This window comes from Vanellus vanellus (assembly GCF_965231255.1).
Source record: "Vanellus vanellus genome assembly, chromosome: 8".
NCBI classification, from domain to species: Eukaryota; Metazoa; Chordata; class Aves; order Charadriiformes; family Charadriidae; genus Vanellus; species Vanellus vanellus.
In genome coordinates, this window is record NC_138913.1 from 13325927 (window position 1) to 13339757 (window position 13831).

Consider the following 13831-nt stretch of genomic DNA (forward strand, 5'->3'; position numbering starts at 1 on the left):
GGAAAGCGAATGCGAGTCCTGTGCACCATACAGGCCTCTCTCCCCATATGAAAAAATAAATTGTGGTAACCCAAACCCATCAGCATGGTTTCATTTGTACAATAGAGTTTACTGAGCTGTGTGTGGACGCTCAGGATTTCCAGATGTTCAACAGCTTCCTCAGAACAACTGCTAAGCATCTAGAAATCCTGGACAAATGCCCAAAATCTTGGAATATTGCTCAAAAAAAAAAAAAAAATCCCTGAGCAGAAAAAGAAAACATCTCTGGGAAAACCTGAATGTATGGGATATCCAACCTATATTTTCATTTAGGGAGGCTGAACGAACTGCAAATAGACCTCGCATAGCCCTCCAGGGAAATTCATCCAGCCTGGGGATAATTCCGGGTGCCCTTCCTTCCAGGGGACCATGGCACCCACCTCCCTTGTGCACTGCTGTTACTCCCTTAGAGGGCAGTTGGTGGTCAGGCAGCGGGTGCAACTGCCGTATCGTGTGTGCACGGCAAATCCAGCGCTTCCACGGCAGTCGTCTGCTGTGCTCATGGGTGTAGCGCCCGCGAGATAGATCAGGTCAACAAGTGAGGGAGGTGATGGTGTACCAGCTTAGCACGGGCCCTAGAAAAATAAATATGACAAGGTCAGGAACATGAAAGTGTTTGGTTTCTGGGAGTGGATGATTGAAGTATTATTGCTAAGCGCCGTTCTGAGACTTTCTGTACATTGATTGATGTCTCATTTGAAATCTCCTTCCTGCCTGAAAGAAAAAAGCATGAAAGCATTTAGTTAATTCTCTTGCAGAGCTTTAAAGCTGCTGTTCTCTGTTGACCATGACTGTCTCAATAAAGATTCATCGCATCAGATGTAGTCTCTCTAAGCCAGATAGAGGTGGCCAGTGTCTTGTTTCTCCAGCGATTTTACATTTTCTTCCCATTTAAGTAGGTATGGAGCATGGAAAAATGCTTCCGTGTAGACTAAGGCTCATAAGTTTCATATCTAAGGCCCCATCCATGGAAAAGGCAGCAATTAATCAATGAAATCACTCGCTTTACTGAAATGCTGCCTTTCATAAATAAGTTAGTTTTCGCATGCAAGTCTTTCAGGAAAGCAGTGCATGCAAGGAAAGCTGGTGTCAGCGTTTTTTAATCCTGAAATGACCGAGTTCCTCATTATGGACACCAAACTTAGCTTCTTCTAAGAAACTTCTAGGCATGAGACTATTTCTGTGCTTCTCAAAATATGCCTCTACTTCTGCTGTTTTCCAGGGAGAAGACTCACTGAGACAGACTGCACATACTCTATGCCAGCTGTTAGCATATGAAGGCCAAGAGGTCTCAGTTTCTAAGCAGATATTAAAACCTTTGTATCCCTAGTACTAAAGATCTGTGGACCAGCTCCTGCTCTCACTGATGTTAACAGCAGGATTTGTGTCAAAACAAACAAGAAGAGAACTTAACTAGCAGCTCGGGATTATCTGTCTTTGTCCATATACTCCACCACTGTAGGAATGGTAGTTCTAGCATTTTTTCTATTGCGTTGTTAAATGATGGAAGCTGCTGCCAAATCCAAACTGAAGTGCTTCCAGAGCCTTTTTCAGTGTTGGAAAATGTTTGTATCAAGTTATCCTTGGAATAATTTTCTCCTTTATTTATTATTATGTGCTATCCAGTAGACACCTAATTATGAGGCACAGAATACTTCTCATTCTAAGAGGATATATAGCACTTTACTGGATGGTTTTAGGACTCCATTTTCATTACATTAAATGAGATGTTTACTTGCATGAATCCCTTGGGGTTTTAAAAAAGCAAAATAAGACAAAGACTGAAGTTCAACACTGAACAGCCAATAGACCATCTTACTGTGGGTAAATGCCTTTTTACCACATCACAGACTGTTCTTTATTTTTTCAGAGTGGGTATCCAAGCTCTGGACCCGCATCAAGCACTCCTGCCTTCAGGCCTGAGGATGAGCTGGAACATCTGACCAAGAAAATGCTATATGACATGGAGAATCCTCCTTCTGATGACTACTTTGGTGAGCAGTGCTGCGTCACAAGTGTCTGTAGCCCTTTTCTGTGTTTACTAGGTTTGGTAACGGGGAGGCCTGGCAGCTGCGCTGTTAATGTAATGACATTCGTATTGATGGATTTGCTTTCCATGCTTGGGCTGGAAGTGTAATCATCCATAGGAATTCCTCTATAATTTCAGCATAAATCTCATGCTCGCTTGCTGTATGTTTATAGAATTTCCGGTTATAAAGTTAAATTTTTCAGTGTCTGGTTCATTTTCACACCATCTGTCCCCAGCATCTTGGCTACCGGGCTGAATTTAGGTGTGGTGCGCTGTCTTGTCCACCTGCCCCATCCCTTCTCATTGCAGCTGCATAAGACCTGGCAGCATAAATGTGTTCCGCTCCCAAGGCGTGGATTTTCATTTTCTGTATGCTGGCATAGATTAAAAGGAAATCCATTTTGAGTCAATCAGGTTGATTTTACATGGGGATCTGTTAGCCCAGAACTGGGTCCAACACGTTTGAGGAAGACAAATCTGAACTGATTGGCTCATAACCATGTCATCTTCCTTGCCTGGAAAAAGATAAGCAGCTAATTTCCTTTTTAAGTGGTATAGGATGGAATTATCTCAGGCATCTATAAGTATAAAGTATGTATCTTGCCTTTGTATAAAAGACAGGTGATAAGGCCTCTGAACTCTGCATTAGAGGCGAGAGCCTTGGGCACGTCCGATGCATCTTGGCTGTATGCTTAGGCTCTTACAGGCTTGGGTGATAGTGTTGTTAGGAAACAAACTGCTGTAGTCTGTAGAGTTAAAGACTGGGGTAGGCCATTCATTTTGTGTTCTTTATCTTCCTTTATTTCTTCATTTCTTAAAAACTTCATTTAGATTGTCCCCTAGGTCGATTTGCTATAGGTTTTGGTTGGACCAAAACACTCCTGGCTTAAAGAAACTTTTGTGGTTTGGTTTAATTGGAAAGCAGGTGGGACCAAGGTTTCGCTAATAAACAAGGATCTTGCAGTGACGAGGATCTGATTACATGAGAAGGTCAAGATGTTCTCAGCAAACAAACATTGCCCTTGTAGATGAGGTTGATATCAATCCCCATTCTCCATCAGTGCCTTCTACTTTCTATGGTCTCCACACCTACAGCCGAAATGTCTTCTCTATAAGCATTGGTAGTCATCGGAAGTGATGACTAGCACAGATCTGAGGTGTGAGCAAGAATGACTAACTGAAGAGAAGATATCAGTGCTGCTGCGTTTGACTTAATCTCTGCCCTTATCCATTTGTGTTCACTCTCTGATGTTTTAAAAGCAAAGCAACAAGCAAACAAACATAACATGTATTTAGCCATTAGCGTAGGCAGGCAGGAGGGAGAAACCTTTTTCCCGCTCCCTTCAGGCAAACGGCTGAAGCCCTGAAGCATGAGATTTGATTACAGACATTTTCTTAATGCAGATCCGTGAGTGGCAGGAGCTGGTTGATGGACCAAAGCCCACCCAGTTCTCCTCATAGCCCAAGAAAGTAGGCAGGTGAACAAAAAACTTGGAGATTCACAGGATCCAAGGTCAGAAAGGAGCTTGCCATTATACTGCCTAATGTTCTACTCTCAGTTTCTCCCAGAGACGTGATTGAATCATGACTTTAAAAAAAAAAATCTAATCTTATCTTAAAGACTTCAAGCAATAGTGAGTCAACCACCTACCCTGATAAGCTGTTCTAGTGATTAATTTTCCTCGCAGTTCAGAAATTGCTTCCTGAAGTGGAGCTTTAGTTTTGTTTAGCACTTGTATTTATGAAGCTGAAATGCTCAGGTTTTGCAGACTAATACTGTATCACTAAGATGGCTCTGCTCTGTTTGAAAGTGTGGTACATCAAGGTTTTTTCATCCAAAAGGGATGCATAGCTCAAAGTGCTGGAACATGAAGTCTCTCAACATTAGGTCATCAATTCGGCTATCAGATGGGAGGTCAGACCAATGCCATGCCAATAGCTCTTAATTCAGCAGGAGACAAGAAAATGGAAAGGAGGCTCCAGAGCATTCAGAAATTTTGCCAGCATTGTTTATATAAGTGGTAGCATGATCAAAGATGGAATAATCATGCATGATGCAAGCTGGAAGAAGAAAACCAAACACCAACACTAGTCCTACTTTGGGCAGGTGATGTTTAACTAAAAGCTGTACCTGATTGATCTTCTAATTGCACTGAGTCAGTGCCACAGAAGCACTGTCAGCCTTGGCATTCTTGATGTGCTGAAGAACCGCGTGTAGGGCTGATCTCCTCAGCTCTCTAAGCATGCTGTACCCCATGCAGCCATTTGGGAGACACAGCCACAACTAATTATATACCTACCAAGAAAAACATAAAACAAAACCAGCAGTTCTGGAGCACAACTGTTTTTTATGATGGGATAAAATCAAAGACGTGTGGGCTGCCCCATCCTCCTTGGTTTGTTCCAGCCTGAGCTACTCCCAGAGGAACATGGGCTCTGGAGTCACAGTGGATGAGGCTTTTTGATATGGCAGTGCAGGCCAGGAGTTTTATACTAATTCTGGCTATGTCAGAGCTAAATACCCATCTACTTGAGCTGTCAGCCAGTGCCTTTCAGTAACTTCATGCTCATGTGGAAAGAACAAATTAAGTGTGGGAGGAAAAAAAGAGTCTTTCAACTTTGGTTACTGTCTCAACCAATATCTCTGCCTTTGTTCTGTATTTGTTTAGCATGGTAGCGTGAATTGTACAAGATTCATATGGCACATTGATCAAATAATCAGAAAAAGGACAAATGGGCAGAGACATTGACTCTGATTTGCATTAAATATCTTCTGCCTGAGGTCTAAATGCCATGGTAATTGTGGCATACCAGATAGCTGTCAGCTAATCACTTTTATTAGTTTGAATTTAGAAAACTGGATTTCAGCATATTAAAAGTTGGTTAAGAGCAGATAGGTTTTGAATTGAGGAATCTAATTAACCTTGCTAGAAAGCTGCAAGGCGTTATATTAAGTCATGAAAATAATTTGTTGGAATAATTACATTTGAACTGTCAGGCTGGAGAAAGGTCATTTTACTTGGCCCGTCAGCACTCTGGGATCTTCTCTGTAACCATCTTCCTTCTGCAATTTCACTTGCTATATCTCTGGTTTTCAATCAAGCCATCTTGATTCTGGAGTCAGTGTGGGCAGAGTGGAGGTGCCTGGTGAGGGAAGAGAAGTAGGAGCCACTAAAGTTGTCCCTTTGCCCTGGAAATGCCGGCTGGTACAGCTGGCAGACCAGGTGAGCTGAGTTCTGGAGCAGAAGAGCCAGCACTTCCATCAGGTCTTTGCTCGCTACCCCTCTCTGCAGCTTCCCTGGGTGGAAATGACTGAAGGTGGTTTCAAGAGTTGGGGGAACTGTTCCAGCCAGCGATCACTCATGCAGACACACAGAGCTGGCGGCACAGCACGGTTCACCCTGCGTTCCCAGGGAGCCCGCGTGTGTGGTCAGAGCCAGAAGAAGCGTGCTGGAGACACACTTCGGAACAACAAGGTCACAGTTTGGAGCTGTTTGTTGCCTAGACTTACCACAGCAGCACTGTCCAGTCACCGGGAAATCCTCTAGCTGCCATTGGCAAGGCAGTGCTTAAGCATGGAAGTATCATCACTGAGCATAATAATTAAAAAAACACTGTAAATTTTTAGGTGGTAAACATGCATGCTGGGTATTCTGCCAAACTTAGTTTTGTTGAAAGGCCACACTACCACACTAAATCTAAGCACCCCAATCTTTGGTGTATATCCCCTCCTAGCCTCCTATGGAATGACTTATGGAGTGACTTCTCCTGGGAAGTCCTTGGCAGATCAGCAAATTGAAGTCTTTTAAGTCTAAGCCACTCTTCCTTCTTTACTGCTGATTCAGTTGCTGATCTGTGGTAGCTGGCTGTCTTTAATCAAATCCCTTTTTATTAGAAAGGAATCCCAAACGTGTTATGCACTGAGCAGTAGGGATGGTTTCTGTCTGTCACAGCCCTCCCCGTTGATAAATGTGCTATTGTCGATAGGCATGTCTGATTTGTTGAAGAAAAAAACAATACATTGTGGAGCGGAAATTGGTTAAGGTTGGGGGAGGAGAATTGAGTATTTACAGGAGATTAGGATGAAACTATGAAAATTGTTTGTTGGCCACCGTGGGAAATTAAAGCCCTTGGTTTTGCGTTAAAAAAAGAACCAACAAAATCCACACACGCAAAGATCACAACTGTTCTGGACCACTGTTTCAAGTCTTATACAAAGAAATGACTTCTGGCAGCTTATCAGTCTCTATCACCATGCAGACAGTGCTGATTAAGACTGGAGAAGTGCCATTGGGACCCCTCATCTCTTTTTGCCTTCTGGACTATGTCCCAGCTGAGTCACTCTCCAGAGCAAAGGAGTTTCCGTGATTGGTGGGAAGAAACTTTTGCTGGTATTTTACTGTAAGCGCTCAGAGCTACCAAAGGAACCACCAGTTCTATATATTTGATAAGGTAGCAGTCTCCTTTTGTAGTTCCAGTGGGCTGCGGGGATGCGCATGGGGAGAAGAGAGATATTAAGATGGTCCTGTTGAAAATTCTGAGTTTGTGCAATAAAGGGACCTTTATTTGACTCAGAGCTGATGATTCAGGATATGTAGTTTTCTTATGTATATTTGCTGTATGCGCTGACTTTGACAATGGGAGAGGTGGTGCAGAGTTAGGCTGAGGAGCAAGGCCAGCAAGCAGGATGCTTGGCTTCTTTTTGTTCTTCTCATCCTGACCTCTTGTGAGACCCGTGGCAGATCATTTTACCTTTCTAAACTCTCTTTTTTTCCCCTTGCACCCTATTTGCAGGGCACTTAATCTGCATAGTCCTTCAGACAGGAGCTGATTAACAGCAGCAGTTGTATGAGTGCACCCCACAGAGAAGCCTACATCTCCAGTGGTTCTTTGAGATGCTGTGTCACAGTTAGGACTCCAGAATGATATGTGGCACCAGTATTGAATCTGTCAAGGCTCTGTCAACCTTTCCACTCGCTGGCTTTGCGTCTCCATTAGGCTTCTATTCATAAGCTAAAACCCCTTCACTAGGACCAGAGACCTGGTGTCTGAACGGTGTCGAAGGTGTTCCCTTATTTAATTTCTTGGGAGGGAGGACGTGGGTTAGCAGGTAGCAGTCCAAGTAAGATATGGGAGAGACTGTGTTAGAGTCATAGAAGCTTCAGATGAGGAGACTTACTAGGTTGTCCACTCACAGCTTCCTTCAGTTGGTGGTGCCTTTGTTCCCTGTGACATGGCTCTGTGGGCTGAGCAGTTCTAGTGTCTCTAAATTGAACGTGTTCTGCATTGCATTTCGGTCTTTGTCAGGTGTTTCCGTAGTCTCTGAGAGGCTCAGGTAGCCTCTTAGTTTCATCTGAATTACCACCAGAAAAAGAAAATGAAAGTTGTCATGTCTTGCCTGTATTCCTAGGTCTCTTCTGAAAAAGGTTATCATTAAAAGATGCAGCGTATTATTAAAAGAGCATAATTACATTGCAATTTTGCCATGTAATGTGATGTGTCATCATGCCTTTTGTTTAAAGGCAGGGTTTCTGGTGCAAGATAGCATACGTTCTCATCTGAACAACATCTGGGTCAGAAAATAGTAGGTTAGATTTTCAATGACTGATGAGCCGACAGTCATTTTCTGTTACGTAACCACTCACAAAAGTAGGAAGAACAGACGTATAATGGGGACCCTTTTCTCCATTGTAGTTCAAGTTATTATTTTTTCTGTTCAAGCCATATTCCAGCATTTTGAACGCAGCCTCAGAGGCTGGGAGCAGCCTGCGCTCAGGGAGGTCATGGTGCGGTACCATCAACATCCATCTGCCCTCTTGTGGCCTGCCGCAAGGGGAGTCACCCTCCCTCTGCTCCCCAGGGACTTTAATTACCCTGCTAAATGGCTTTCAGAGCCTGTTTCTTCAGTCTCACTTCTGTCAATGCTTGCCATCCCCCATCTAGCTTTCTTTCAGGGAGTCTCTGGCAATCCTTGTACAGCAAATGCGGATAGAGTTTGGAGAGCAAATTTATAAGGATGGTCTCAGCGCAACCTACAGGGTGAATTTTGGCCCACAGTTGCAAACTGGGAAGAGAAAAAGAGGAGGCCGGTGAATGGTTGGAGAGCGTAATCTATCCTGTCTACATGCATTTATCTCCAGCCATGAGAAAGGCAAGAGGACGCGGGGACGCAGAGGCTGTGAGGTGGTTTAAGTTGCTTTTCAGCATTTGAAAGACTGTGTAAATGGATGCAAAAGTGTGATTCTTCCTGCTATTGATGTGATCCACATCCTACTCTGCAGTAATTGTGGGAAAAATGTTTTGTGAAGCTAAGCACCTAGATCTTTTTATGCCAGGGATCGTAGTCTTATAAAGTCGTAAGCGCGCATCTCTTAATAAAGATCAAGCAGATGTAGCAGTCAGGAATGGGGGAAGGTTGCACTCCTGTAAGCCCTGAGCACCTGGTGCCCACATGTGCCAGGAGGCAGGAGACTCACATTCCCTTTTTCCTCTTCTTATCCACAGAAGAGCGGATGGGACTCTGCATCATGAGTGTTTCTGAAGCAGTCTCTTCAGACACCAGCACTGCTTCACAGATGCGATCTAAATCTTGCATCCAAACCAAAATTACCCTTTGCTACTGTAGGTGCTAAAATGCCAGCTGGAACAGGTAGCAAGCAGCATGACATCCTTGGTGGTTTTAAGTCCCTAGTTTTGCTTTAATTGCTGGCAGTCGACCTAGACATATTTTTACTTTTAAACAGAACTGATTTGATGCAGAAGTCATTTCATGGAGAATAAGTGCAGAGTACCAAGCTAGCATTTTAGCAAAGGGATTTCCATGATCACCCGTGTGCTGTGAAAGAAAGGTGGGTTTCAGGCCGTGCATGGAATTAGGTTTGTCCCAACAGTCAGTAAATGAAAGCTGACAATTTCCTGCCGTCTTCTACGAGCAGTGAAATGCGATAACGAAATATCAAGGATGTGTCTTTCTAAAGTCCAGCAGTATTCTAGGGGATTCTTCAGCATGTTTAAAAATGAACATACCCATGGAAAAAAAATAATCCATGAGGGTGGCAGATATTTCTGATGTTGTGATAGGGCCCTCAGTGTGCTACGAGCTGTGCAACTGGATAGCAAAGCTCAGCCTCCTTCTGAAGAGACATTGGGCCATGATGAGGCTACTAGCCAAACCCCCCAAAATTAATAGGCCTACATGAAAACAAAGTAAATCTTTCTGTCTTTATTTGGGAAGCAGTTCAAAGAGAATCCAGCTTGTTCATGATAAACTTAGATGCCCGTAGTAAACTCTCTATGGACTAAAATGGCTGAAGAATTGATAATGAGCCATCAAGTCTTCGGCTGCAGGTCATTAGTCCGTAGCTAACTCAGGTCATTAAGAAGCGAAAGTGTGACCTACCTTATGGCTGTTTCCTGCCCCACATGAAATGAGTTGGCTGGTCTCAGGGGGGTTCTCTGTGGGTACGTCATCGCCTCACTAAAAACCATAAATTGTGGCACCCGGAGGACCCCTGGTTGGGAATCTCCTCGAGGAGGCCAGGAGCTGAAGGCAGACTGTTAGCCTAGGCGCATGTGGCATGGAGAAGGTTTGTTTTCCCTCTCCTCTCGTTAGACCTGTTTTATGGAGATGAATGAAACCAGGAGTTTCCATCCAGGATTTCATAAGCACTAAATTCTCATGCACAGGTATTTTAAGTGGGGGTGTGTGTATGTGTGTCTATGAATGAGTGAGAACGGCTTTCTGGATTGTGGTTTTATAGAAATAATTTTCACCTCAGATGGAGCTTTGGAGTGTTTTAAGCCTCAAGACATTCTTTTTTTGGTCATAACTTATGGCTAAGTTGTGGAGAGAGATACAGGCAGTCAGTTTTGCAGCTGGAGTTAGAAACCACACTTCCAGCCGTGCAGTCCTGGACAAATCCTTGTCCCAATAACATGAAAACAGTTTAATTTCTCTTTGTTTCCAGTTGGTTATGCACATGACCTGGCATAAATGAACCCTTTTTTTGCTTTTTTAAAACTGAAAACAGCTCACCTATTGTTTGAAGCAGGTCTCACTAAATGTGCAGTTGCTTCCGTGTTATTTCATGGCTTAGTTCTACTACAGCAACGTCTAAGGCCTGCTAGCCAGACTGTGGTCACGCTGCACTATGTGCAAATTAAACATGAAGTCGGAAAAGTATGCATCCCTCAGAGCTCCCAAACTGAAAATATATGGCAAGGACCAGGAAATTATTATTGTCCTTAATTTACAAATGAGAGGCTGACTGGCAGAGTTTAGATGACTCACCCAGACTCATGCAGAGAACCAGTAGCAAAGTGGGAATTGAGCCTAGAATTTCTTCAAGTCCCGTGCCTTACCCACAGCTGTGGCCACACTCTTTATTTTATGTGAAAATCAACAAAATGGACTTGTGAGCCTTGTCTGATGAGAAATCACAACTGGTCTGAAATCTCTTCCCAGCATTTAGATCACAAGCCCTATTTTCCAGGGTTAAAATATGGCTGTGAAAATAAGAAGGGAGGGGGGGGGAAGCGCTTCAGGATCACACTTGGTAATTTTAACTGCTGTTAATATAATGTACTCACTAATGCTATCACACTTCAGCATTTGATAGTTCAAGGCTATTAGGAAAATTGACAATTCACCGTAGTAATCTGTTGCTTTCCAGTCTAGCAATCACCGTTGCACGGGGGTGGGTGAGGGGCACGGTGTGGCATTTAGTTTGTTCTTCTTCTGGTGGCATTTGTCTCATCCTGTCATTCTGATATGGTGGTTTGTCCCTTGCCAGTAACTTTTGGGGGTGTTTTGAGTGTCATTTGAAGTCTAGTTGGGGGGAAAGGCCAGATTTTATCTGAGAGTGAAATGTGGTAAAAAAAGAATTAAACAGGGCTGTCTCATTTGCTGAGCGTTCTCCTCCAGCCTGTCCTCTTCTGATGGAAACGCATCAAAACTGTAAAACTGTTTGGTTTTTTCTTTTCTTTTCTTTTCTTTTTTTTTTTTTTTTAAGGAATCGCTTTGACTCAGATTGTGTGAGATGAATCATAACCCACTTTCTCATCTGAGATGTGCAAGAAAAAAAAAAATTCCAGCTCTGCTGTCAATGTCAGCATAATCAATACAGAGTGTTTCTCGGTGCTGCAAAGAGGTAGGGGAGGATAAAAAGAATGAAAAGAATCAAAAGTAGCCGAACTTTCCTGCTGCTTTTAGTGAGCTGCACTGTTTTCGTGTCTGCAAATGCACCTTGCTGTTCATCATGTCATCTTGGACATGAACACAGTTTTCACGTCTCTGGCTACAACCCAAGGTCACAACCAGTGCTCACAAGTCAGGAGACTGTCATCCCGAACTGTCAGGCAGGTCACGAGAAGCCAGCCCTGGCAGACATTTGGGATGCTACCAGCAGCCGAGAGTAAACCTATTTCGACTTGTGAAACTTGCTGTTAAGGTGTCACCTGCCTGCACTGTGCCAGCACTGATTTTGTCAGCTGATTAGGGGAGAGAGGCGAAGCACAGTGCCTGTCCCGTGGCCCTGCCTGAGCCAGACCCGTTGAGGGAAATGGAAAACTTCAAGAGCAATAGGATCGCTGTGGGTGAAAACAGGAGATGGGAGACCACATCTGATACCTCATCACCAGCTTTCATTTATGAACTTTTTCATCTGCATTTCTTTTTTTCTTTTTTTTTTTTTTTCTTGTGTGTCTGCCAAGGCATACACAAAGATGTAGAAATAATTACCTCGGGTAGTGTGAGCTAAGAGTGAGAGCTTAACCCCTGAAAAACTCTGTTCGCAGCACCAGGGTCAGAACAGGACAGCACAGGTAGGTGTATGGGTGTTACCAGTTGACAAAATTAATCTCAACATTGAGCACATTGGTTCAGTAAAACACCGAAGCAATAACAGACTGGATTGTAGAGAGTTTAGAGGTGTGGGTGCAACCATTTTCCAAAGCAAAAGACACTGTCCACAGCTAAAGACAAGCACCTGGATTTGGCATGTGAATGATTTTCTGTTGTAGATCCTTCCAAATTCCTGTCCCAGCCACACTAAGCTGTTTGTTTAAAGCTGTGAATCAGGCTGTATTCAGTTAGCAGCAGTGTTCAGCTTTAATATACAATTTCCTCAACAAATTCTGGTTCCAGACAATATCTTGAGAGGTTAATAACTTACTATCTACTAAGCACATGTTCTAATTCTCTCTGTGCTGTCAGGGGCAGATTGGGGAGATGATGTGCAGCATTTTATGTAAGGGTAAGTTGGAAGTAGGGAAACTTTTTGTGGGGGTTTTGGTTGGTTTTGTTGTCCTTTAAAATTACGCTGTGAAAAAGCCCAGCTTTTGAAATGCCACTATTTCCTCAGTCTGCTTGCCCCAAAAGGCAAGTGAATTCAGCTGCTGGCTTCCAAAAACCCTGCAGAAAGCCCGAAGTCTTTTACCTTTGCTTTTCTCTTGTGTTGATGAAGAGCAGAGACATGGCAATGCTGACTTTCCACCTCTTTAACGTGGAGGTTGCTTGTGATCACATGAGCTAAGGAATTGTGTCTGGCTGAGCTTTTCTGGAGGGAGACATTTGGAAGGGACACTAATGTGGGTCATTTATGCTCTGCAGAAGACTGTCATGTGCACTCTGCTCTTCTGGACAGGAAAGTCCTGGCAATTGTCATTGCCAACGTAGACCTAATTCTGGTCATGTGTTCTCGTCATCTTCACGAGCCGGGCAGCTGCTTCTCATTTCTGTCCCGTGGCTGAGAACCCTAAAATGCCTATATATATACGTGTGTGTGTGCATATGTATGTAGCACAGGATGCTGCGTGGACCCTGGATTCTAATGGAGTTTGCTTCTTTCCCATTCTCCATCTCAACATTTTGCATCAACTGATCCAGCTTTCAATGCCTACATGGTCTTGTGTAGTGTGACTGTCTCCAATGTTGGCAAATCCGATGTGCGCGTTTAGAGGAGGGAGGAAGGTGCGGAGGGAGGACTGGACCGGGGAGGATATGGCTACAACGAGAGTGAATGTTTGAGTGAGACATTTTTAAATATTCCATCATTTGTCTGTGTATGTCTAAAAACAGTGGCTTCTTCTAAAGATAAAATGGCAAAGCGCAGGCTTGTGTAATTTCATTAGGCCACTACTGATGGCCACAACCTACAACCATACCCTCGTATTCTATGTGTACTCCGTTTCCATGCAAAGCAAGGAGAACAGGAGGGGAGTGAAAAAGGGAGGTTACTTATGGTCGGAATTACTTCCACTGTTTTTTCACAGGCATAATTCAAAAGGTGAAGAAAGTGGAGCATGTGCATTGCAGATGTGCACAGCTGGTGCATTGCCACCTCTGTGGCATCCCTCCCTCAGAAGGGCGGCTGAGGAGAGCCAGAAGGGCTGTGTCAGTTACGTGGCCAGCTCCTAGGGAAAGCTTGTCGTTTACATCCTTTCAATCTCTTTCTGCGCTGTCGGCTCTATACCGAGTGAAGAATGGGAACTGCTCTGTTCGCTCACGCAGAGGAGAGAGACGTACTTCCAAGCCTAGAGGGCTTAGGCAAAAAGCTGCACAGATAACACAAGTCACAGGAGCCTCAGCGGGAGGGTCAGAGATGGGCGTCTGAAAAGAGGCCGCCCCCAAGCTTAGGGCAGAGGGACGTTGCTGTTCCAGGGTTGCAGATCTGTGCCCTGAGCTAGCCCGGGTCGTGCAATGCTCATGAGTAAAGGGCTTTGTTCGTAAAGCCCATTGATCTAAGCGTGGCTTGGTCTTTCAAA

At 44.0% G+C, this 13831-nt stretch overlaps 1 protein-coding gene across 1 annotated transcript in view; it reads left to right on the forward strand.

The window, feature by feature from the left end:
• Positions 1-13831, forward strand: part of LPP (LIM domain containing preferred translocation partner in lipoma) — a 340377-nt gene that overhangs the window by 266302 nt on the left and 60244 nt on the right. Inside the window, exon 8 of the mRNA XM_082486985.1 lies at positions 1910-2033. Coding sequence (XP_082343111.1) covers positions 1910-2033 — 124 coding nt within the window. The remainder of the gene's footprint in view (positions 1-1909; positions 2034-13831) is intronic.